Source organism: Lynx canadensis, chromosome B3 (genome assembly GCF_007474595.2).
Source record: "Lynx canadensis isolate LIC74 chromosome B3, mLynCan4.pri.v2, whole genome shotgun sequence".
Lineage (NCBI taxonomy): Eukaryota > Metazoa > Chordata > Mammalia > Carnivora > Felidae > Lynx > Lynx canadensis.
Genome location: NC_044308.2, coordinates 49,787,439 through 49,813,093, shown reverse-complemented (window position 1 = coordinate 49,813,093; position 25,655 = coordinate 49,787,439). Strand labels below are relative to the sequence as shown.

General features: G+C 35.2%; 1 protein-coding gene across 1 annotated transcript in view; it reads left to right on the top strand.

Moving 5' to 3' along the window:
* Positions 1–25,655, top strand: part of UNC13C (unc-13 homolog C) — a 613,702-nt gene that overhangs the window by 341,329 nt on the left and 246,718 nt on the right. The window contains exons 18-20 of the mRNA XM_032593636.1: positions 6,608–6,676; positions 8,311–8,400; positions 12,364–12,492. Of these exons, the coding sequence (XP_032449527.1) occupies positions 6,608–6,676; positions 8,311–8,400; positions 12,364–12,492 (288 nt within the window). The remainder of the gene's footprint in view (positions 1–6,607; positions 6,677–8,310; positions 8,401–12,363; positions 12,493–25,655) is intronic.

The window sequence follows — 25,655 nt, the reverse complement described above, 5'->3', positions numbered from 1 at the left end:
GAGTCAAAGGATTTTGATAGGAACATGATACATTTCAGTTAAAATTACAAAGGGGAGTCTTGGGTCCAAGATGTGGCTCTGGGATATGCTGTTGAAAATTGAGTGTAAAACTCAATAGCTTAAGTTAGAGCTTACATCTTCTCACAGGCACTGATTGGTGAATTTTCAAGAATAATGCAAGCTAGTTATGTAGCATAGCCATTTTTTGAAACCAGAAGTATTGAGAATATTAACATCACAGACATTGGCAAATACTAAACATGAAGGCATTTTTCATTTGAAGAGATGATTTAGCAGCATATCATTGAGTGTGAAGGTTGCTCGCAGTCAAGAAGATTAAAGAAGTTTATTGGATGAAACATCCCCATGGCTATTGAAAACACCACGGGTAGATCAAGGGTTAGAAAGGAAGAAAACTCTGAGTTTGGGCTCAGTATCTCAACTTGACAGGAGAGTTTTAGAAAACTTGTGAGTTATTTTAAAGTACACGTAACAAATTATTAGTTATATTGGTGTTTATTCAGCTCATTTTTTTCCCTGGGTCTCTGATCCAGCCATTGTTGGGCAAAAATAAATAAGCTAGTAAATACTTCTTCCCCATTCCATATGTTCTTTTATTTGTCCACTTGTTCATTTGATATGTATTTATGTGTTCCCTATAGCAGTAGGCACTGTGGCAAGTAGTAAAGGGATTGAATGATAAACGTTGACGTCTACTTTCTGAGGTTTATGTTCTAATGGGATAGTCACTTAACCATCTGTAACAATAACCCTAAGTCACTCCCAAAGTGTGATTAGTATCAAAGGAGGCTTTGATATTGAGAGATTGAAGAGGATCAAGTGATTGATACTTTTCAGGGACTGATGAAAGTGTGATAAAAGGAGCCGGGCTTTTAGGGATGAGTAATATTTTTCCAATGTCCAAGAAGTAGTTGGGAAGCTACCTTGGGTCTGGGAAGACATTTGAGTAAAGACCAAAGTAAAGATACAAAATAAGTTCAAAGCGTGTGTAAGGTAGCCTGCCTACTAAGTAGGGCAAATAGAATGAAGGATGGTAGAGGGGCACCTGGGTGGCACAGTCAGTTAAGCCTGCGACTTTGGCTCAGGTCTCACTCACGGTTCCTGGGTTTGATCCCCGTGTTGGACTCTGTGCTGACAGCTGAGAGCCTGGAGCCTGCTTCAGATTCTGTGTCTCCCTCCCTCCCTGCCCCTCCCCTGCTCATGCTCTGTCTCTCTCTTAAAAATAAATAAACATTAAAAAACATTAAAACAAAAAGAATAAAGGTAGGTAGTATAAGAAGAAACTGTGCTATTGGGTTGACATTAGATTGTTGAGGGCCTTTAAAACCTACGGAGATGTTTGGATGTCATTCTTGAAGCTTGGGGTATAATCTTTGATTTAGAAAGATAACTAACTGTAAGGAAATGTTGCAGAAGGGGGAGAGAGGATATATATCAGACACAGTTCAGTTGTAGTAATAGACACCATGTTAGAAACTTTAAGTAGAAAGGGATTTGGCACAGGGAATTAAATGCTTATAGTATCATTTGGGACTCAAGGAAGATCTTTCTGTAATAATCCTCAAAATATCACTGATATTTGAAACTGATTTTAAGAGAAGTGGTGAGTTTTCTTACAGTTGGGGAGGTGAGGAATCAGAAGGCTGCTTCTGTTAATGCAGCAGAATGTCTGAGACCACAAAGCTAGTGACCAGAGACTGGGAAATGAATGTCTCCAGGACTTAGCAGCCAAAGTAAACCAAGAAGCAGGAACTAGGCCTCCATCACTCGTCTGCTTTCCAAATGTAGCAGTGCACATGTATCTAATAGGCAGAAACTAAGATAATTGCATAAGCCTAGCTGCAAAGGAGTTTGGGAAATATGATGTTTAGTTTTCCAGTCTCAGAACTACTGGAAGCCACACTGAAAGAAGGTGAAATGAGTAAAACAGTTCTGGTGTTGAATACAGGAGGACTAGATGGAAATTAGTGATAGGGCTGATATGCTAGTCCTGACAAGGCAAAGCAATGCTGCACTAATGGCTTAGAGAAAATGAAGGTTGTGGCAAAGGAGAAAATGAGTGTGGGAAACATTTTAGAAGTCATTTTTAATGACTTGACAAATGATTAGTTCTGGGGAGAGGTGGATCTAGGTTTTGTGCTTTCCTAAACATTATATAATTTGATGAGATTCTTTTTTAATATTTTTAAAAGTTTATTTATTTATTTTGAGAGAGAAAGAGAGCACACGAGAGAGATCGAGCTCTCAAGCAGGTGAAGGGCAGAGAGAATGAAAGACAGAACCCCAGGTAGGCTCTGTGCCATCAGTGCAGAGCCTGATGTGGGGCTTGAACTCACAAACTGTGAGATTGTGACCTGAGCTGAGATTAAGAGCCAGAAGTTTAACTGACTGAGCCACTCAGGTGCCCCTGATAATACTGTTTTTAAGAAAAATACAAATTGTCAATAGAAAACAGAAAATTATTCATTTTTAATGAAAAAAATGAATGCCAATGAATTATAAATTATAACAGACACTACAAATATTATAGAGTCCAGAAAAACAGCATAATATTTTCATTAACTTCCTGATACATCTCTTTAAGAGTTTTTCTAGAGTTTTTGACTGCAGATTCTTTGATCACTTCTTCATATGATGAAAATCCTGAAATACCATTCTTACTGAAAAAAGATAATCCAGTGTTTAGGAGAAAAAAAAATATCTGAGGCTCTCAAGGGGAAGGTTGATCATTGGCATGTGTCCAGCACACTCAATTATATTTGGGTGTGCACATATCTTTTTCTGTGATGAGGCTATCTGTGTTTACTAATGGACACCCAACAAAATTAGTCTCCTACCCTCTCATAGATCCTGGGTGATACAGGTACTATCTCTTTGATGATTACCTTTCAGAGGGATAGCTCCCAAGTACTTGAGGAAGACTTCTCTGGGTTGTAAAGCAACCTGGCAAGAGGCTTTGAAACACATTCACATTTCCCAGGGACAGAGGAAGAATTACAGTTAGGTTTTTTAAAGAGAATGCTCAAAAATTAAGACATCAGGGCCTAGAGTCAGGAAAAACTTTTCTAAAGTTTAGTCAAAGTGAGGGAAACATTGAGAGTCTCTAGGTCAGTGAATGATTCCATCTCAGGGCTTTTCAAACTTGCCTGTGAAGGGACTCCTTGAATACTTTTCAGTTGATGACATTTGTTAGTCACTGACACCATCACTGTAGCCCCCAGTGCTGAAGCATCATTAGATTCAAGTTAAATCACCCCCTGCTGCGGGAGTGAGATAATAAGAAACAAAGAAAGGGAAAAGAGCAGCTGAGAATGAGGCAGAGGCTTTTACACCCCTTCCTCAGAAGAACATTTCCTTCTACAACTCCCAGGATACCAGGGTGATATGTTTACATTTCTTGTTGATTTTAATGCACTTGTGAGGTAGCGACCGCTGTCCCCTACTCAAAATCTCCCCTGTGCTCATGGGCCAAAACTGGCCCACCAGCTGGTTTTGTTTGCATGGCCCACATGCGAGGTGAGAATAGTTTCCACATTTTAAATGGCTTTTAAATATCAAAAGAATACTATTATTTTGCGACACATGAAAATTATATGAAATTCAAATTTCACTGTCCACAAAACCAAAATTTTGCTGGAGAACAGCCATGCCCATTTGTTTGTATATTATTTCTGGGAGCACTGTGCTACAGTGGCAGAGTTTAATAGAAAGGTGAAAAGAGTTACTACCTGGTTCTTTAGAGGCAGTTTCCTGACCCCTGGTCTAGAGTTACTTTTTTTTAAGTTTATTTATTTTGTGAAAGAGAGAGCATGCACAAGAGAGAGCATGTGTGAGCAGGGGAGGGGCACAGAAAGAGGGAGAGAGAGAATCCCAAGCAGGCTCCATGAGGCCCAGCTGGGGCTCCACCTCATGACCATGAGATCATGACTCACGGGGAAATCCAGAGTCAGATGCTTAACCAACTGAGCCACCCAGGCACCCCTAGAATTATTCTTATCAACTAATTAAACCTAAGTTTTTGCTAACTGGTAACAGTGAGTATTGTGATTGATTTGGCCTGCTACTAAATACCAGGCATGTGTAGACATTACCTAATGTGAAGAACAGAGTATCATGGAGGCTTCAGATGTTGTGGCATGCCCCTCAGGAGAATCATTTTTTAATCACCCAGTCTTTTGTTACTCCTCAAATTATACCGTGCAGGAAATAGGCCTCCTCAGCTCTTGCAAATGTGGTCTCACTATAGTTAAATAGAATTATAATAAATACAATTAAATTTCAAGCTGTTCTTCTGTTTAAAGAATCTCTATGAAGATGTAATCAGTAGCACACTTTTAATTTCATATCATCTGATATTGTCTGGGATTTAGCGACAACAAGCCTGGCAGTTTTCTCCACAGTTTTCTGTGTTCCTCGAATGTAAATTTTCCAGCTGGGCACTGAAGACTGAGGTAGGAAGACCACACGTGTGATCTGTGTCAGTCAGAATTCTGTTTGGCTGCATGAAATACAATTTTTTTTTTCTCCGTAGATCCCAAGTCCAGAAGTAATAAGGAATTCAGGATGAGGGTAGCTGCTCAGGATGGTAATTTTTTGAAAGGGTGGGCAGACAGGGCTAAGGTGAGGTATGGGGGCGTCCTGCTCCACCACACCTAATTGCTTGTTTAGCTTTTTATCTGAAGGTAACATGACTGTTTTACCTTCACGTGTCTAGTCTGAGTTTCTGGTGGAAGAAAGGAGAGAGACACAGGGCAGATGGAGAAAAAGCCTGACAAGGAGTTACATAGTGAACACTAATACAACAACAGTGCCTGCCAAGCATTCTTTTAGAATCTTTCCAAATAATAATTCATGGTAATGTGCTAACTGGGTCCATCCCCTTTAATAAACTATATATATCTCATTAGCCAAAATCATACTGCATGACCATTCCTGCAGGAAAAGAGGTCATGAAGTTAGGTATTTCAGAATGGCCACATTTTAATTACAAGGTTCTAGTAGTAAGGAAGAATGGAAAAGGATATCAAGCACACAGCCAGAACAGTCACTACCCATGTATATAACAGGGCTAGTGACTTGGGCATTAATGTGACTTACTAGGGCCGTGTCAGCTGTCTTGATGATTTATACCAATCACAGAGGTCAGATAAAGCATCTTAAGACATGACATGAGCACATTAACTTTTACAGTTATTGAATGGTTAACTTTACTGTGGCCTAAACTGATGATGGTAGTGGTTCTTAGGGTTTTCTCTTTTGATTGAGAGCTACTGACCCACGTGGTTGGGGGATGAGGGTTAATAAAAGGACAATATAGTTCACCTCTTTCCCTGGGAAAGCCTGAGGGAACGTGGGAAAGGAAAATCTAAGACCTTTAACTCATCAGCAGTTTTGAGTAGCTTTACTGAAGAGTCTTCTCTGCCTAATAAGATGGCAAGCATCTTGAAGGCAAGTTTCATTTCTTAGGCTCTGTCATTGTCTCCACAAGGGGTTAACACAGAAAATAATATCAAGTTTGATTGTCTGACATATGAACCAGATAAAGGTAGTTTATTCAGAAAATTGGAGTTTCAACTTAGGAACAGTTCATCAACTTCTGTTAATAGCTCACTTCATCAAAATCAGTGACTTCAAAGAATGAGTTATAACCCCATAAATCTACCTTTTATGTGAAAGTGTTAGGAAGTTTCTACTTCGGCCAGTATCTTCCAAAGTACAGTTTGTTATTTACAGAATACTCATGTAGGCAGAGACCTTTGCTCTTACTTCCACTCTCTTATTTCTTTTTATTTTTTATTAAAATCTGAGACTCAGAATGGGGGATCATCTACCTATAAACTTTGTGTGACTTTGATGTTTTCATTTTATCTAATTTATTTACTTTATTTAATCAACATAACTTCATCTTTAGACTTATAAGCAAACTCATTATTTTCAGATCCTACGAAGAGGTCAGTCCAACACTGAGATAGCCTCAGAGGGAAGTATTAGTTTTTTGTGTGTGTTGTTTTGTTTTGTTTTTTTGCTTAATGTTTTATATATATGTTTTTTTAAACACTAAATCATAAACATACTGGAAAGGCAATCAGTACTTTCAGATTATGAAGTCTATACTTGTTACCAAAGAGAAAGTGCTTTTTGAAATTGTTCTTGATGAGAACAAGAGCTATTCCCCCTTCCACAGGTAGGAGAAATTTCAAAATAATAATAATTTATTTCTGAGGAGGTACAGTGGTGTGTGGGGTGGTTGATGTTTTATCTTGCTGACTCATATTGTTGTGAATTAGTACTGTGGTGATTCAGTTCTCTGGACTCTTTCCCCTGAAAGCAACTTTTTGGATACTTTCTTATTCATCACAGAGAGTCTATGTGGCTTATTGGCAAGAGATTGGTTTTGTTGTGAAATATATCTGCATTTGAATCACTGTTTTGTCACATACTAGCTCTATCACCTTAGATAAATTTTTTATATCTTTGAACCTTCCTTTCTGTAAAATGAGGAAAATAACTCCTAGAGTTGTTTTGAGGGTTACTTTTAGAATGACCATTTATTTCTGTTCTCCTATTTTGTTTTTGCTCTGTACAGAGGGAAAAATTCATAAAACTATTGGATCAGTTGCATAACTCTTTAAGGATTGACCTGTCAAAGTATAGGGTATGTACAAAATTATTTTCCTGAAGGTAAGATACCATGTTTGGCTGAGATGCTTTCTTGTCATATTATAAAAAATCATCCACTGTGTAATGGAAAAGTAAAAATACTGATCTTGGGATCTCAGGTTCTATCACACTGGAAAAGTCCAGTCAGTAAGCAAGCAGATGTCCCTCGTTCAGAGACCTTGCCCCACACAAGCCTATACTAATAAAGTGTGTGTGTGTGTGTGTGTGTGTGTGTGTGTTTAATTTTACAACTATTTTAATAACTTTCAGACTGAGAGGCAATCAGCTAATTCTTGAGGTAAACATGTGGTGTAGACCTCATCTTGAAAGCTCACCCCTTGTTGCTGAGATATCCTGCTGATAGTTCCTCAGCTTTTAAGATTCTTACTTGGACTCACCACTTAATTCACTTTTTCTAGATCACTATAATATGCTTTTTGAAGTTGTCCAAAGTTTTTGTCAACTATTCCATACTTCACCTCCAGGTGAAACATACAAATACATACACACACAAATGTATTCATGTACTTTTGGGTGTAAATATATATATTATTTTAACTATAAAGATCTTAGATACAAAATATTCAGTTATAAATTATATTTCTAGAAAAAATTTGTAGCAATAACTCTTGCATTCTTTATTTAATAATTTATTCTAAAAATCATACCTGCAAATATGTGTATCTACTACATTCATGTTTTAGTTCATTATTGATGGATCTCTTAATTGTATATTTCTGGAAATTATACCACATTTTGTCAAATTCAACCTTCCTGTTGGAACTGGGGCCAACACTGTTAGAAGATAACTGCTATTAACTAGGCAGTAAAAAAAAAGATAATTGGGGGCAAAGGGGCCTTGAGGCCACATTATTTGTCATCATTTTGACACCTTAACTCTGCTGACGTTCATGAATATCTAAAGGTTACGTGTGGTTTTTCAGGTCACTCTTTAAAAAGCCAATCTGAAAGCATGGTAAATGAGAAATTCCTCAATGCTACAATGTTAAAATCTTATATCAAACATTTTCATGATCACACCTTTCCTTTACTTCAAAGTTCTGAACTTCTTTATTTTTATATGACGTTTTCACCCAACATCACTAACAAACTTTTTGTTGAAATCCACAGTACTTGAGGGAGAGACTTGGCAGTGCAGTCTTACTCTTTTTTTTTTAACTTTTAAAAGTTTCTTTGTGACTAAAAGTAAATGTAGCATATGTAAAAGTTCCCAAGGGTATTTTTGGAAAAAATTACTCATCTTGAGAAAGTTATTAAAAATATTTCCAACTACATGCTGTCCACTCCACTTTTAGTAGCAAAATTATTATAGCAACAAAGACGAATAATAACGCTGCATGAATTGTATAATTATATATACATAATATATGATAAAAATTAAATTTTTATTGCAATGTGGAAATAGAAGCATATGGCTTTGTAAGACTAGCAGTATTTCCATATTGTTTACTTTTTGTAATATTTTATGATAAAATATTTTGGGAATACTCTAGGGATATTTTTTATAATTTTACACAGTTCATTTCCCATTTCCTTTACCAGAGAGCTAGTTTTAATTTGTTTTCCCACTCAGAAAATTTACCCATTTTCTGTTTATTAATTAACCAGGAAAACTTCCCAGCCAGCAATGCTGAACGACTGCAAGACCTGAAATCAACTGTTGACCTACTAACAAGTATCACCTTCTTCAGGATGAAGGTACCTCATCTTACCTGTCACCATCTTGTTGTGACATACCACATGTATTCCCTGCTAAAGTCTGGCTTTTACTCCTCTCTTGACCAGTGCGGTCCAACCCTTGCAGTTACGCCATGATGCCTTTTCCTTTGCTAAGTGAATCCTCCAGTATGAGGTCTGTTGAAAAAGAATTATGCTAGACACCTAAAATATTCTGATACATTCGGCTTAAATTTAGTTTTAAATTAAATCCATCTTAAATACGGCTCTTACTAAAAAAGAAATCTCTAAGAATGCTAAATGGAAATGAGTTACTTCTTACTTTAGTTTTAACTCCCATGGCTTGCTAACCTTTTCATCCCAACAGAGTAGCTGATTCTTTTAAGTTTGCCCCAGTTGTGACAACTTCCATTTTCAGCCCTGGAAATGTCTACATAGGGATATATTTGATTGTTGAATCCTTTTGTATAGTTAACTATCTACAAAACTATGCAGGCATTTCTTTTTAGGTAGATCTCTGCTTTAACATCAAGTTCTTTGCACTCATAATTTGGCTATCAAGACTATTCATGTCAAGTGTTTCCTAAAACTATTTGTCAGGCTATGGGCTAAAAAATTTTGCTCTCTGAAAGAGTTTTATGATGTTTATTCAGAAAATTCCTCTACAGAAAAAAGCAAAACAATTTTCAGTTGCTCATGATTGTTTTCACTAGAAGCACTAAAAATGGTACTATATGAGAGACAGAAAACAAAACCATGCCATATCAGCAGTCATTTAGAGTTTTTCAAGTCCAAAGAAAATTCATTTGGCTTCAAATCACAGTGTAATTGGGTGACTGGGATAAATAGAATTTATATCCATTCTTATCCTCTGGCAGCAGCTGTTGGAACAGTGTATAGGGAAGGATAGTGAGCTTCCAACCAGGCTCACGAGGAAAAGTTACTTTATTGACAGGCGATGGGTGCCATTAACACTGAGGCAGGGGGGACATGGGAGTGAGGGTAGGGGGTGCCTGCACAAGTGCTACATATCTGCCATTTCTCAGTCACCAGCCTTGATGTGTTTAGAAACAAAATCTCAAACTTCCAGCACCTCCTCCTCCATCCTCACTACCAGCCGATGACCTTGCTTCACAGGCACTGAAAAAAATGGGAGCAAATGCTGGAGAGCTTCCTCAAGCTCAGACCACATGCTCCTCCCACCCACCCCATCTATCTACTTACCTGCATCTGTGTCCATATACTCTTCCTTCCTTTATTACTATTGATTAGCTGTCTCTTCTCCTAGAAAAGGCCATCTCTTCCAGCTGTGCAATTGATTTCATGCCCTTCTGAACACTAAAGCCTTGGTGCTGCAGTGGCTCCTGCTATCCTCAAAGATGGACTCCACTTTCTTCTCCATCTACAACACCCGAATTCCCCCTGTCCTTTAATACCAAAACACCTTAGAATCAGCCCCATTATGTTTTCTTGACCATCTCTATTCCTTCAGTATCTTTTGAACAAATTTCCTCCTCCCATTTTCTTTTTTTCTCATTACACGCAGTCAAATTCATTCCTCTGGTGTACAGATCGATTCTTTTTGACAAACGTGTAGTTGTGTCACCACCACGGCAATTAACCAATGAAACGGTCCCATAATCCTCCAGAATTCCCTCTTGCTGCTTTTTAATACTCACTGCCTCTCCCACCCCTTGGCAACTACCCATCCATTGCTGTTTCCTTATAGGCTTACTTTTTCCAGAATATCCTGTGAATGAAATAATACGCTATATAGCATGACACATTGGCTGTTCATCCATCTTGTTGAGTGTTATCAACAGTTCATTCCTTTTTATTGAGTAGCCATTCTTGGTTATGCAGGTAGCCATTCTGAGTAGCCATTTACTGAGTAGCCATTCTTGGTTATGCATGTACTACAGGCATTTGGGTTGTTAATAAAACTGTTAAAAAATATTTATGTAGAAATTATTAGTGTAAACATAAGCTTTCACTTTCCTTGGAGTGAGGTTCCTGGGTTTGCCTTCTTAGCAGCTATGTCTGAGAATCCTAATTGCGCTATATCTTGTGGTAAAGCTCTTGGTATTTTCCGTGGTTTTAAATATTACTATTTTGTTAGCCATTCTAATAGGAGTGAAACTGTATCATATTACATCTTAATTTTATTTATTATTGATAATGTTGGTCATCATTTCTTGGGCTGATTTGTTATCTGAATTTTTCTTTTAGGAACAATCTATTGAAATATTTGCCCATTTTTTATTAGTTTGTTTTGTTTTGTTTTAGTATCAAGAGTTCTTTGGGACCCTTGGCGGGCTCAGTTGGAAGAGTATGTGGCTATTGATTTCGGGGTCATGAGCTCCAGCTCCAATTTAGGCAAAGAGATTACTAAAAATAAATTTTAAAAACTTAGGGGGAAAAAAAAGAGTTCTTTATATAGTCTAGATACAAGTCTTTTGTCAGGTGCTTTATTTGCTAGGAGTTTCTCCCTGTCTGTACTTTTTCTTTTCATTCTCTAACAGTACCTTTTGTACAGCAAAAGGGTTTAATTTGGATGAAGTCTGCTTTAGCAATTTTTGATTTATAGATAGTGCTCTGGGCTAAAGCAAGGTCGCAAAGAGATTTTCCTGTTTCTTCTAAAAGTTTTATTTTATCTTGTATGTTTAGTCCTGTGTTTTATTTTGAAAGTTTTTTTTTTGTTGTTGTTGTTTTTAATGTTATGAGGTATGGGTCAAAGATAACTTTTTTTTTTTTTTTTTTTTTTTTTGCATACTACATGTTCAATCATTCTAACACCATTATCCAGGGTTAATTTTTGGACTTCTTCTCTTTTGTATCCATACTCATCTAGTCCTGTTCCTTTGAATTCTTATTTAAGCTAATAATTTCTAAATTTGTATCTCTAGCCCCAGGCATCTCCATGAGTCCAGACTCATACACAAATGTCTACTTCCATGCGTAAGTCCAGACTCATACACAAATGTCTACTTCCATGCGTAACAACCTTCTCAATCTTAACCTGCCTGAAACCGAACTCTTCATCACCTGTGTACAGCTTTATTTGTCTAGTTAACCTACCTTCATTGTATCAGTTATCATGCTAGAACCATGGGGTCCTAACTCCTCTCTTTCTCTCACACCAATTATCCAATCATTGAGCAGATCCTGTTAGCTCTTCCTTCCCAAATTAAACAGCTCCTAGCTTAACACCATAGTCCAAGCACTATATTGACTAAATTACTATAGTGTTCTCATCCCTGGTCTTTCTACATTTTCCATAGCCTGCCTTAAAGCAGCCTAAGGGAGCCGTTTGTTTGTTTGTTGTGTTCATTCATTCATTCTTTTTTCTTAAGCCTTTTAAATGACAGTTGAGTTACATCACTTGGCCCTTCTGCTGCAAGAGTCTGATTCCTTCCCACCTTACTCAAAGTTAAGGTTCTTAAAATAGTCTGTATATAGATTTTTCCCCTGGCTCCATCCTTTTACTTCTCTGAATTCACCTAGTGTTGCATCCTCTTTGTTAGTTCTATTCTGCTGAAACGTTTTCTATCTCCTCTGCTTTATTTTACTTTTCAATGTGCACCATCATGGAATATATTTTACTGATTTCTTTTATTATCTGCTAGAATTTAGCTCCATGAGGAAAAGGATTTTTCTTCCTTTGTTCACTGGGGTATCCTATTGTCATGCACACAGTAGGTGATAAATGTTGAATGATTGAAAAGAATGAATGGATGAATAATGTTGTGATTGGTCCTTTACGTGTTTCTATTTGAATATTTACAACTATGATCATTTTCACTGCATCGTCATATGAGAAAATTAAACATTTACACTAAAATGGTTTTAAAAGGTTTTAAAATAAACCTTTTTTCCTGAATGTAGAAATATCAACTAAAAACATTTATTGAACATTATTTGAGTTGTTGATACTGGATTACAATGTTATATTTTTTGACTTTAAGAAAATAATTTGTCTCTCAGGTTCTGGAGCTGCAAAGTCCCCCAAAGGCCAGCATGGTGGTGAAGGACTGTGTTAGGGCGTGCCTGGATTCTACATACAAGTATATTTTTGACAATTGCCATGAACTCTATTCCCAACTAATTGATCCGGTAAGAAAAGATGTATGTCTCCTTTGTTTCTAATGTCTGTTTCTATATGTTTAGAATGACACTAAATGAGAATATATGTTCACTTAATTTCACATTAACTGTGGGTTTTGAGAATTCTTAATCTTTTCTTCACATATGAACATCACTTTCATTTACATGAAATAATTCACTCCTTAAAACAACCTTATGTAATAAAGGTAGATACTATGTTTTAGGCTTCTCAGATGAGGAATCAGTTTCACAACAATTAAGTGATTTGCTCAAGGTCACGCAGTGGTCAAGTGGCAGATTTGGGACTAGAATTTAGGATTCCAACTCACCTCTTATGTTCTTCCTCTAACACATAACTTCCTCCCTTATCACTTTACCTAATAAAAGTGATAGATGGGGAAACATATAACAGGACGGTAAAATCATCCTATATGTAAATTAACTGTTAAGGAATATTTCAAAAATACAAAAGAAAATATAGAAAGCACACCAAACATATATACACTTACCACCTAGATGACCAAATGTTAACATTTAGTAATATTTGCTCTGTTCTTTATTGTCTAAAGGCATTAAATGAATATTACACCTGCAGAAAGCAGCATCTCCCTTTGTGCTTTTTCCAAAGTGAATTCTCCTCCCTTTCTCTTCCTTCAGAGATAAACACTAATAGTAGACAGTTTGAGCATATTTTCACATATGCTCAATGAATGCTTCAGTTTTATTATCTGTGAATTAGCTATTGATCCTCTGTTGATTTTTCTGTGGGCTTGTCTTTTACTTATTAATTTGTAAAAAAAAAATTCTAAAATATATTCTGGATACTAATCCTTTGTTGGTTATGTGATTTAATATATATTACTTCCCTCTTTATATGTGATGTATCTTTTTGTTGTGTTGAAGTTTTCCTCATACTAGGCATCATGCATACTATGATTTATGCATTGCTATCACTTCTATAAAACTGGTGTTTGGAGATGACTTTTTAATATGTGTCTACTGTCCACTTTCCTGAAGAAAGTAGGCACTCCACTAGATACTGGAAATTGTGCAATCACTCTGGACCTTCTTGGTTACTTGAGTGGGGCAAATTCTAGATAATTATATTGAATGAGAAAAGTGGGACTCTTTCATTTTAGGTTTCAGGCTGAGCTTCTTATAGTATTAAAACTTTCTGGTGTCCTTAGCCTAGTAGGAGAAAAAAATTAAAGCTGGAGTTTGTCATTGTATAAGAAAATAATGTATAACCACATAATTGTTCATAACTTTATTATTCCTGCTAGAAGTGTTCTAGTTTAAAAACTTAGTTCTCTTGGATTTTTAAAGATTAAATTGTCTCTCACTATGTTCTTCCATTGGGTGGCTTTCTCATAGCTTCTTTTTGTCTATTTTCTACCATCTTTCTCCCATAAGGCCCTTCAATACTTTTACATTTTCAACTTCATTGTATTTATTTTAACTAAAAGGTAAAATTGAAACTTTTTGTTACACCAGGTATGTTATCCATACATAACTTCATAATCAATTTACCAAACCTCCCCAGCTTCAATTTCTTATTCCTTGAAACTTCACACACACTGTCCCCTCTCATGATCCCTAAATTCTATTATTTTCATGAATTGTCCATCCTCTTTCATATCCATGCATTTATGTATCCTGTTCTATTTGTCTATAATGTTTTTCCCCTCTTTCCTGCCTTCATCAAAATTGAACTTAAATATGACATGCTATTCTACTAATTTATACCCAGTGGATGAACCATATCACCAAAATGTCTTATTTAGTGTCTTTCTACTTACTATATTACTAATAATAATAACTCACAAATAGCATAAACAGTTTTATTTTCCTAAGAGATACAGAGATATGGGCGGTTCCCATAAAGCAAACATGCTCCTAACAAATAGTAAATGAAGTGTCACCTCAAGATGAATCTAACATGGCTTAATATTTGCTAACCTGGCTTTAAAAACAAAGACATTTACATAGTTTTCCAACTGTGTAGTTATTCTTTTTGGTGAAGAGATCTATATAGATAAAATTTATAAGAAATCTTATCAATGTAGAGAAGTAGAAAATTTGGAGCTATGTTTTCCATCAAAGAAAAAGACTTTTCCATAAGCATTGTTATCATTTGAAATTCTAAAGGAAGTACCTATTGGATCTGAGTAATTTAGGAAAATAATATTCTCTAGAGCCCTTCTGAAGCCATCTTGGAAAAGTTTTAATGATTAAGGTTTATCTCCCCTTAGTTGATTGGAATGGTCTTCTCCCGTGAGCTCAAGACCTTTTTTTCTCATACCACACGTCTAAATTGTCCTAAAATTCTGATGACTTTATCTTCAAAACTAAATACCTTATCTTCACAGTATTTCCAGAATCTGACCACTTTTTTTTTAATGTTTATTTACTTTTTGAGAGAGAGAGAAAAAGAGCTTGAGCAGGGGAGGGACAGAGAGAGACAGACAGACAGACAGACACAGAATGTGAAGCAGGCTCCAGGCTCTGCACTGTCAGCACAGAGCCAGATGGGGGTCTCGAACCCATGAACCATGAGATCATGACATGAGCTGAAGTTAGACACTTAACTGAGCCACACAGGAGCCCTGAATCTGATCACTTTTTACCAGCTCCATCCTTCCATCCTGATCTGAGCCACCATCATTGCTCATTTGCATTACTATATAATTTCCTAATAGAGAACAGTGGTTGCATCCTACCATCCTCTATTCTCAATAAAACAGTAAGAATGATTGTTTTAAAAAGTAAACCAGACCATGTCCTTCTGTTGCACAGAATGTTATAAAGTCCCTTCATTTCAGTCTAATTTGAAGTCCTTAAAATTGCCTATAAGGCATAGAATCTGGCTCATATTACACCTTCCACCCCACTTACTCTGTCCTGCGCACATACCATTGTGTAAGTGGAGAGTCAAATAAGGGTTTACCCACAAGAACAGTGTTGAACCCCCTGATACTTACGTGAGTGCATAGATCATAGTAGGTGCTCAGGAAAGCATTTGAGTGAATTGAATAAGTGAATAAACAATGTTTTTTCTCAAACCAAATGATGATAATTTATAGGTATGTTTGGCCTACTATAAACAGGAGTGAAAGGAGTGCTCTATTCTGTGGTAGACACTCAACTGCTTGCCTAAAGCCTCTTGGAGTTGTATTGGGTCATGCCACAGGGTCCTGAATGATGAGATAGGGGAGAAATTGATGAACACCCCATCCAGTCCCAACACTTAAAAATACCTCGCAGTATTCTCCAGCCCTCTCTTCTGTGCTGCAGTGACCTTGATATACACCCATTCTAAATGGTATAGCTATCAGGTGGAGGAGGGCTATCCAGCCAGCTTCAGACTTTGGATATTTAATAAATAATCATTTACTACATTAACTCATTGAGATTTGGAGATTTATTTGTTACCACAGCATAACTTGGCGTATTTTGACTAACATACCTTCATATCAGATTCCATCCTGCCACCCAAACTATTTAAAATACATCTGTGTTTATGTGACTCCTATCTATAACTCTATACTCCCCATTCACTTATGGGATTAAGTCTGAACACTGCCGTTATCCAAAGGCCCTCCAAGATCTAAGCTCTATCTTTCCTTATTTTAACCTCATTTCTACTTTGCATTCTGTGATTCAACACACTAAAGTCCATGATGACTTTGTCTGCATTTTTTTTCCTGTTTGGAGTTGTTTTACCTCCCCAAACCCCCTTCATGACTAACTCTAGCTCATCTGGCCATTTCTTCAGAAAGCTTTTAGGATCTCTCCTACCTATATTAGGTATTCCTGCTCTCTGCTCTTATAATACCATGACATGTTATCACCAGTGCACTTACTATGCTGAATTTATTAAGCACAGAATAATGTAATACCTGTTTGGCCTGTCTTTCCCATTAGGCTGCAATGTAGCCCCAGTGTTCAATGCTGTGCCTGACAAAGAGTAGGGTTGATAAGGTAATCAATTAATAAAAAACACATTTTATAAAAGCAGCACTATGATACTTAGCTATTTATAGTCTCTTTCAATGACTCCACTTCTAAGTATGTGGTCAAGAACATGGTCTCTGATGTCAGAACCCTTGAGTTCAAATCCTGGCATTCCTGCCTATTATTTTTGTAATCTTGGATGCACTACTGAGTCTCTTCATGTCTTAGTTTCTTCATCAAGACCTATTTTTTAATATTCATGCTACTTGTCTTTTATCTGAGTTCTCTTTAGATGAAGTAATGCCTGAAACCAAAAACCAAGAATTTCAGGGTTGTTAGACACAGTATAATTCTGATTATTTAAATGTGGAAGCATACTTTCTCTCTCCAAAGGGATTTTAAAGAATCATGTAAAAATAGTGATTGGAATAAAAATGGAAAGTAGATTTAAGAGAAAAATCAAAGTAACTGTAGTTAGAACAACAAAATAGAGTGTGTTTTCTAAAGGCTGGCTGCACACTCAGAGAACAGCATTCACCTTGGCTGAATCACCAAGTTCTAGGTTTGTCCTTCAATTTAGCATAACTAAGAACTCAAATGTTGTAGTGTGGACATAGGTGATTGATCTCTTGCATAAAGACACATGAGATAATCTAGAAACTAGGCCAATGTTCTAATTATATTTCTTTAATAATTAGTAATGAGTTTAAGAAACTTCTCATAAGTTTTTTAACTGTTTGAGTAACGATTTTTATAAATTACCTGTTTGTATCTTGTGCCTATTTTTAAAAACAGAGTTTTTGTATTTTTCTGGTCTATATTATGGCGTTTCTGAGTCCTTTTGACACTGCAGAGATTTTTCACAATCTGTAATCTTTATTTATCTTTGTCACAGTGTACGCTAATAAGAAATTCTCAGTTTTGATATAATCAAATTGATGTTTTTCTGTTTTAATTTGAGATTTGGAGTTTTTTGAAGAGTCTGTTCTACCCATCCCACAAAAAGAAGGCCTCCTTATGTCAACTTTAATAAAATGGATATTTTCTAGCTTGGTAATAATCATTGTTAATTACGATCATCCAATTCCCCTTGCTGTTGTTCCATGCTCCTCAGGCAGTCTTCAGATTATTGGTTGGCTTTTTATATAGATGTCCTTCTAGGAAAGGATAGGCCAAAAATTGTCAAGTCTGTTTGAAATGTTTGTATTTTTTTTTAAAAACTATAATTTGTTCCCTGAAGTGAGCTTAAATTTATACTTGTGCCTAACATACCTAGGAATGAATATCTACCTACCCAACCATGTACCCACCCAACCTCCTACCTACCTCTATATGGAAAATCACATGCGGATTGTCTCCAACTCACAATGGTTTTGTGTACAATTTCTTGACTTTATGATGGTGTGAAAGTGATAGGCATTCAGTGGAAGCCATACTTGAGGTTTTGAATTTTGATCTCTTCTTGAAGTAACAATATATATTGTGATCCTGTCTCATCGATGCTAGGCAGTGGCTGTAAGCCACAGCTCCTTCCCCCACACGACCACAAGGGTAAACAACTGATTCAACCATTCTGTACCCCTACAGCCGTTCTGTTTTCCACTTTCAGTACACTATTCAACAAATTTCATGAGACATTCAATACTTTAGTATAAAATAAGCTTTGTGTTAGGTGATTTTGCCTAACTGTAAGATTTTTAAGTATTCTGAGCACATTTAAGGTAGGCTAGGCTATCCTGAAATGTGTGGTTGGTTAAGTGTATTAAAGGCATTTTTGATTGATAATATTTTAATTTATGGTGGATTCTTTGGGACATAACTCCATCATAAATTGAAGAAAACATGTATATATGCTTTGGGCTTCTTTGTTTCCCTCCCAAATCCAGTTATTCTGCCTCTTGCTTCTGAGGAAATCTCTGTTATGAATTTGGCATTAGCTTTCTGATTCCTCATTGTGTAGATTTATTATACATGCCTGTTATCTATTTGTAGCACCATGTATATCTCCATCAATCTCTTATATACTACATTGTATAAAATATGCCATACCATGGTGTGGTTACATATGTTAGTTCCAGAACCAGGCAGCCTAAGTGTTGTTTGGTAGGGATTCTGCAATTTTTAAAGCTCATTACTTTTTAGAGAACTATCTATGCTGATACATTTAGGAACAGCTTATTGATTTTTTTTTAAAGCTACCTGTCACATAAATGTACCACAATATACATATCAATTTTAACATTTCACTTTTACCAATAATACTGGAATGAAATTTTGTGGTGAAAATTATATTTGCAACTTCCAGTCTGTGGTCTTTTTATGCTTATATATTTTGAGAGGGTGGGGAGGGGCGGAGAGAGAATGAGAATCTGTGCTGACAGCACAGTCTCATGTGGGACTCAAATTCATGTACCATGAGATCATGACTTGACATGTAATCACAAGTTGAATACTTAACCGAATGAGCCACCCAGGCATCCCATCCAGTCTTTGGTCTTAAAGAACAAAAGCATGCCCTCCTTTCCTCTATTTTTCCAATTCTACTAGAAATAATATAAGCTTGTACAATGTGGTCAAAAGTACTCTTTTTTTCACGTGTTTAAATGTTTTTTTACTTGTCTGATTCCCATAGTACACACTGAGTTTAATGAGAACAAAAAGTCTATCTTATTTATTATTGAATTTACAGTACATAATACCATGCATCACATAGAGAAGCAAAAATCAACAAATACTTGCTTACTTAATGGAACTTCTATGCAGAAACATCTGTTTGTACGCAACTTGTGATAAGTAGCCTGCTATTTATTTAAAAATGTTGACCAAGAGATCTTCTGAAAACCTCCTGGGAAAGAAAATACCTTCCAAGAATACTTCAGTTTGGCAACTTAAATGAACTTAAAGCTATAAGATTTCAAAAAGTCTACCCTTGAGCTGTAGGTATGTGCTTCTTTAGTTATTTTAGCGAAAGAAGTTGCTTTAGTTACTTTTCTTTAGTTTTGTTCTTTTGCTTTTATTTTTGCTTTAGCTAATTCTAAATAATTCAGTAATAAAAGGATCCTTAAAAATAAAATATGACTTTGAAATTTACAAATAGAAAAATTCTAATTCTTTAACTTTTTATTTGAGATGCTACTTAAACAGTAATCATTAAGGAACTGGCTTGAAAGCATCCCTGACTTCTCCTAAGGTTTTTTTGTTTTTTGTTTTTTTGTTTTTTGGTTTTTTTTCTTTAAGCAATGGGCTTTCTTATACAACTGGTAGCTTTAGTATGGGGAATGATGTCCATTGTGCACTTATAGTGCCTTTTCAGTACCTCATGTAATTATTATCTTAGCACTAGATCTAAGTAAATACCCATTTAAAAATTAATTTTCTTTTAAAGTTTGTTGCAAAATGTGTAGAAGAAAGTTATGAATATGAAATTTCTTCTTAAATATCAGTTTCATAAGCAATATATAAATTGTTATGAAAAAGAGTTGCTCAAAATAAATGGTATAATGACATTTTCTATATTGATGAGAAAAATGAAAATCCAAAGCATAATACATTATGAGATCTTTGTTTTCCTCAATGTGTATTTCAATTTTTCTAAGAAAGTAAAATACGTTAAGCTGAAATAAATTCTAAAATCACAAAAGTATGCCGTGTTAGTGAAACTAGTATAATCTTGATTTTAAAATGGATTAGGAGAGTGCATGCAAAGAAAGTGATAAACTCATTATGTTTAATAAACACTGATGAACAATTTCAAAATAAAATATCAAATGGCATATTTAAAATGTAACCAGATCAATAAATTTGATCTCTGGAATACAAGGGTGGTTCCGCATTGAAAACCTATGAATATATTTTATTCTAATACTTACTAAAAATATCATACGTTTATTCAATATAAGTAGAAAGAGCGATGTGATGAAATTTGATGACTCTTTATGATTAAAAATAAACTCAGAACATTAGGATGGAACACATCTTTTTTTTTTTTTTTATTTGGTTAAGGCTATGTTAGAAAACCTATACCTAATATTAAAGCTTAACAGATGAAGTCTGGGTGGATTTATTTAAGAAATATAGATAATTGTCCTATTAACACTGCTCTATAACATAATATTTGAAGAAGCAAGACAATAAATATTAGAAAGGAAAAGAAAAAAACTTTAATTGATGGATGATATGACCATGTACATGTAAAAAGTGACAGGATCTACCTGAGATATTGGTTCAAATAAGAATAAATCTCAAAAAATATAGAATTTGTTACATGAGAAATTGTGCACACATTACTAGGGAAAGGAGAAATAGTTTAGTATGCTGTGTTAAGAAAATCATATGGAGTCTCATCATATGAAGATGGGGAAAAAGGAGTGGACTCTTGCCTAACACCATATACAATGCGAACTCAAAAGGATGAAAGAGATGAGTCTAAGTGGTAAAAATTATGGTAGTATAGGAGAATACCTTTCTAGTGCAGTATAAGAAAGGCTTCATAAAACTCAAAGCACAAATTTTAGTCATTCTTTCATTCATTAATTCATGTATAATTAACATACAATGTTATATGAGTTTCAGGTATACATCTTAATGATTCAACAATTCTGTGCATTACTCAGTGTTCAAAACAATAAGTGGAGTCACCATCTGCCACAATAAAACATTATTAAAATACTATTGACTATATTCCCCAAGCTACACTTTTTATTTCTATGACCTATTTTATAACTGGAGGTTTGTACTTCTTAATACTCTTTATTTCGTGCACCTCCCTCTCCCACATCTTCTCTGGCAACCACCATTTTGTTCTCTGTATTTGAGTCTGTCTTTCTGTTTGTTTTGATATATTTAGATTTGACCTACAAATAAAAACATATGCTATTTGTCTTTCTCTGACTTACTGTACTCAGCATAACACTCTCTAGGAACATCCTTGTTGTCAAAAATGGCAAGATCTCATTATTTTTTTATGTCTATTCCACTGAATATATGTACCACATCTTCTGTATCCATTCATTAATCATTGGTCACTTGGATTGCTTTCATGTCTTTCCTATTGTAAATAATGCTACAAACACCAAGGGGGTACATATATCTTCTCAAAGTAGTATTTTTATTTGGGGGTGGGTAAATATGCAGTAGTGGAATTACTGATCATATATCTATTTTTAATTTTTTGAGGAACCTTCATATTGTTTTCCACAGTATTGTACTAATTTAAATTCCTACAAATGCACACGGGTTCCCTTTTCTCCACATCCTCACCAATAATTGTTATGTCTTCTCCCTTTGATTCTAGCCATTGTCACTGGTGTGAGATACGAGGTGATACCTCACTGTACTTTTGATTTGGATTTTCCTGATGATCAGTGATATTGAGCATCTTTTCATGTATCTGTGGGACATCTGTCTTTTTTGGAGAAGTATCTGTTGCTGGTGTTAAGTTGATAAATTCTTTATATATTTTGAATACTAACCCTTTATCAGATATCATTTGAAAATATCTCCTCCCATTTAATAGGTTGTGTTCTAGTTTTGTTGATGGTTTCCTTCTCTGTGCAGAATATTTTTTTTGGTCTAGTTCCAATAGTTTATTTTTGCTTTTGTTTCCTTTACCTCAGGGGACATATCTAGATAATGTTGCTAAAGCTTATCAGAGACATAACTGCCTGTTTACTCTTCTAAGATTTTTATGGCTTCGGGAGTCACATTTAGGGCTTTATCTATTTGGAGGTTGTTGTTGTTGTTTTTGGTATGGTGTAAAAAAGCGTTTCAGACATTTCATTCTCTTGAATGTAGCACCATTTGTTGAAGAGACTGTCTTTTTCCCATTGTGTATTTTTGCCTCTTTTTCATAAATTAATTGGCCATATAATCAAAGTTTTCTTTCTGGGCTTTCAGTCCTCTTATTTTGATCTATGTGACTGTGTTTATGCCAATATCATACTGTTTTAATTACTACAGCTTTGTAGTATATTCTGAACTCTGGGATTCTAATACCTCTAGCTTTGTTTTTTCTTTTTCAAGATTGTGTTGGCTATCCAAGGTCTTTTGTGGTTTCATACAAATTTTAGGATTATTTGTGCTAGTTCTGTGAAAAATGCTATTGGTATTTTGGTAGGAGTTGCATTAAATCTGTAGTTTGCTCTAGGTACAATAGAAATTTTAACACTTTTTGTTCTTTCAATATATGAGCATAGAATATCTCTCCATTTATTTGTGCTGTCTTCAATTTCTTTCATAAATGTTCTATAGTTTTCAGAATATAGGTCTTTTTAAGTTTATTCCTAGGTATTTTATTATTTTTGGTGTAACAGTAAATTGGGATTTCTTAATTTCTATTTCTTCTACTTTATTATTAGTGTATAGACACGTAGCAGATTTTTGTATATTAATTTTGTATCCCGAAACCTGACTGAATTCATTTACAATTTCTCATAGTTTCTTTGATCCAGTCTTTAGAGTCTTCTATATATACTATCATGTCATTTGAAAATAGTGTTTCACTTCTTCCTTACCAATTTGGATGCCTTTTATTCCTTTCTCTTGTATGATTGCTACAGCTAGGACTCCCAGTACTGTGTTGAATAAAAGTGGTGAGAGTGGACATCCTTGTCTTGTTCCTGATATTAGAAGAAAATCTTTCACTTTTCACTATTGAGTATGATGCCAGCTGTGGGTTTTTCATATATGGCCTTTATTATGTTGAGGTAGGTTTCCTCTAAACCTACTTTGTTGAGGGTTTTTGTCACGACTGGATGTTGTATTTTGTCAAATGCTTTTTCTGCATCTATTGAAGTGATAATATAGTTTTTATCCTTTCTCTTGTTAATGTGATGTATCATATTGATTGATTTGTAAATAGTGAATCATCTTTGTATCCCAGGAATAAATCCCACTTGATATTGGTGAATGAATTTTTAAATATATTGTAGGATTTGGTTTGCTAATATTTTGTTGATGATTTTTGCATCCATGTTCTTCAGAGATGACCTATAATTCTCTTTTTTTTTTGTAGTGTCTTTATCACATTTTGATATAAGGGTAATGTAGGCCTCTTAGAATGAATTTGGAAGCTTTCCCTCCTCTTCTTTTTTTGTAATAATTTGAAAAGAATTGTTATTAACTCTTCTTTTAATGTTTGGCAAAATTCTCCTGTGAAGCTATTCAATCCTGGACTTCTGTTTGTTGGGAGTTTTTTGATTATTGATTCAATTTCATTGCTAGTAATTGGTCTATTCAAGTTTTCTATTTCTTCCTGATTCAGTTTTGATAATTTATATCTTTCTATGAATTTATGCATTTATTCTAGGTTGTTCAATTTTTTTGGTATATATGTTTCATAATATTGTTTTATAATCCTTTGTACCTCTATGGTTTCAGTTGTTATTTCTTCTCTTTCGTTTCTGATTTTGTGTTTTTGAGGCTTTTTTTTTTTTTTAATCTGGCTAAAGCTTTACCAATTTTGTTCTTTTCTAAGAGCATGCTCCTGGCTTCATGATCTGGTCTATTCTTTTATAGTGTCTATGTCATTTACTTCTGTTCTAATCTTTATTATTTCCATTCGTCTACTGGTTTGGGTTTTCTATCTCCTTTTTCTACCTCCTTTATGTGTAAGGTTAGTTGTTCAGTTGAGATTTTTCTTATTTGAGGCTGTGCTGTATTGCTATGAACTGACCTCTTAGAAGCAATGCAGTTAAGTTTTTCAAATACCACATATGAGTGAGAATATACAATATCTGTCTTTCTCTGACTTATTTCACTTAGCATAATACCCTACAGTTCCATCCACATTGTTACAAATGACAAGATTTCATTATTTTTCATCACTGAGTGTTTGAGAAACTTAACAGAAGATCATGGAGAAAGGCAAGGAAAAAAAATTGTTATAAACAGAAAGGGAGGAAACCATTAGAGACTCTTAAATACAGAGAACAAACTGGGTGTTGATGGGTATAGGGTTTTGGGGGGGGATTGGGACAATGGGTGGTGGGCATTGAGGAGGGCACTTGTTGGGATGAACACTGGGTGATGTATGTAAATAATGAATCACAGAAATTTACTCCTGAGCCGAAGAGTGCACTGTATATACTGTATGTTAGCTAACTTGACTATAAATTATATTCAAAAAAGAAAAAATATACACACACTTTAGTTTCATCCCAAAGATTTAAAAAAAATTTTTTTAACGTTTATTTATTTTTGAGACAGAGAGAGACAGAGCATGAACAGGGGAGGGTCAAAGAGAGAGGGAAACACAGAATCTGAAACAGGCTCCAGGCTCTGAGCTGTCAACCCAGAGGCCAACGTGGGACTCGAACTCACGGACTGTGAGATCATGACCTGAGCCAAAGTCAGACCCTTAACCGACTGAGCCACCCAGGCACCCCCATCCCAAAGATTTTAGACCAATGTGTTGTCATTTTCCAGAATTTTTCTCCATGTATTTTTTATTTCCTCTGTGGTTTCTTGGTTTGCCCATTGGTTGTTTAGTAATATGTTGTTTAGCCTCCATGTGTTGGTGTTTTTTTCCAGCTTTTTCTTATAATTAATTTCTAGTTTCATATTACTGTATGTGGGAAAATGCTTGATATGTCCATCTTACTAAATTTATTGAGGGTTTTTTGTTTTGTTGTTTGTTTTGCAACTTTAAGTGATCTGTAGTGGAGAATGTTCCCTGTGCACTTGAAAACAAGGTCTATTCTATTTTTTTAAATTCAAGTTAGTTAACATACAGGTAGTATTGGTTTCAGCAGTAGAACCCAGTGATTCATCATTTAAAATTATACTAGTGCTCATCTCAACAAGTGCCCTCCTTAATGTCCATTACCCATTTAGTACAACCCCCACCTACCTTCCCTCTAGTAATCCCCAGTCTGTTCCCTGTATTTAAGAGTCTCTTATGGCTTGCTTCCATCTCTGTTTTTATCTAATTTTTTCTTCCCTTCCCCTATGTTCATCTTTTGTGTTTCTTAAATGCCACGTATGAGTGAAATCATACAATATTTGTCTTTCTCTGCCTGATTTTATTTAGCATAATACACTCTATCTTTGCAAATAGAAGGATTTCATTCTTTTTAATTACCAAGTAGTAAACCATTGTATGTATGTGTGTGTGTATATATACATTGTATGTATACATTGTATGTATGCATTGTATGTATACATCGTATGTATACATTGTATGTATACATTGTCTGTGTGTGTATATAAAGAAGATGTGT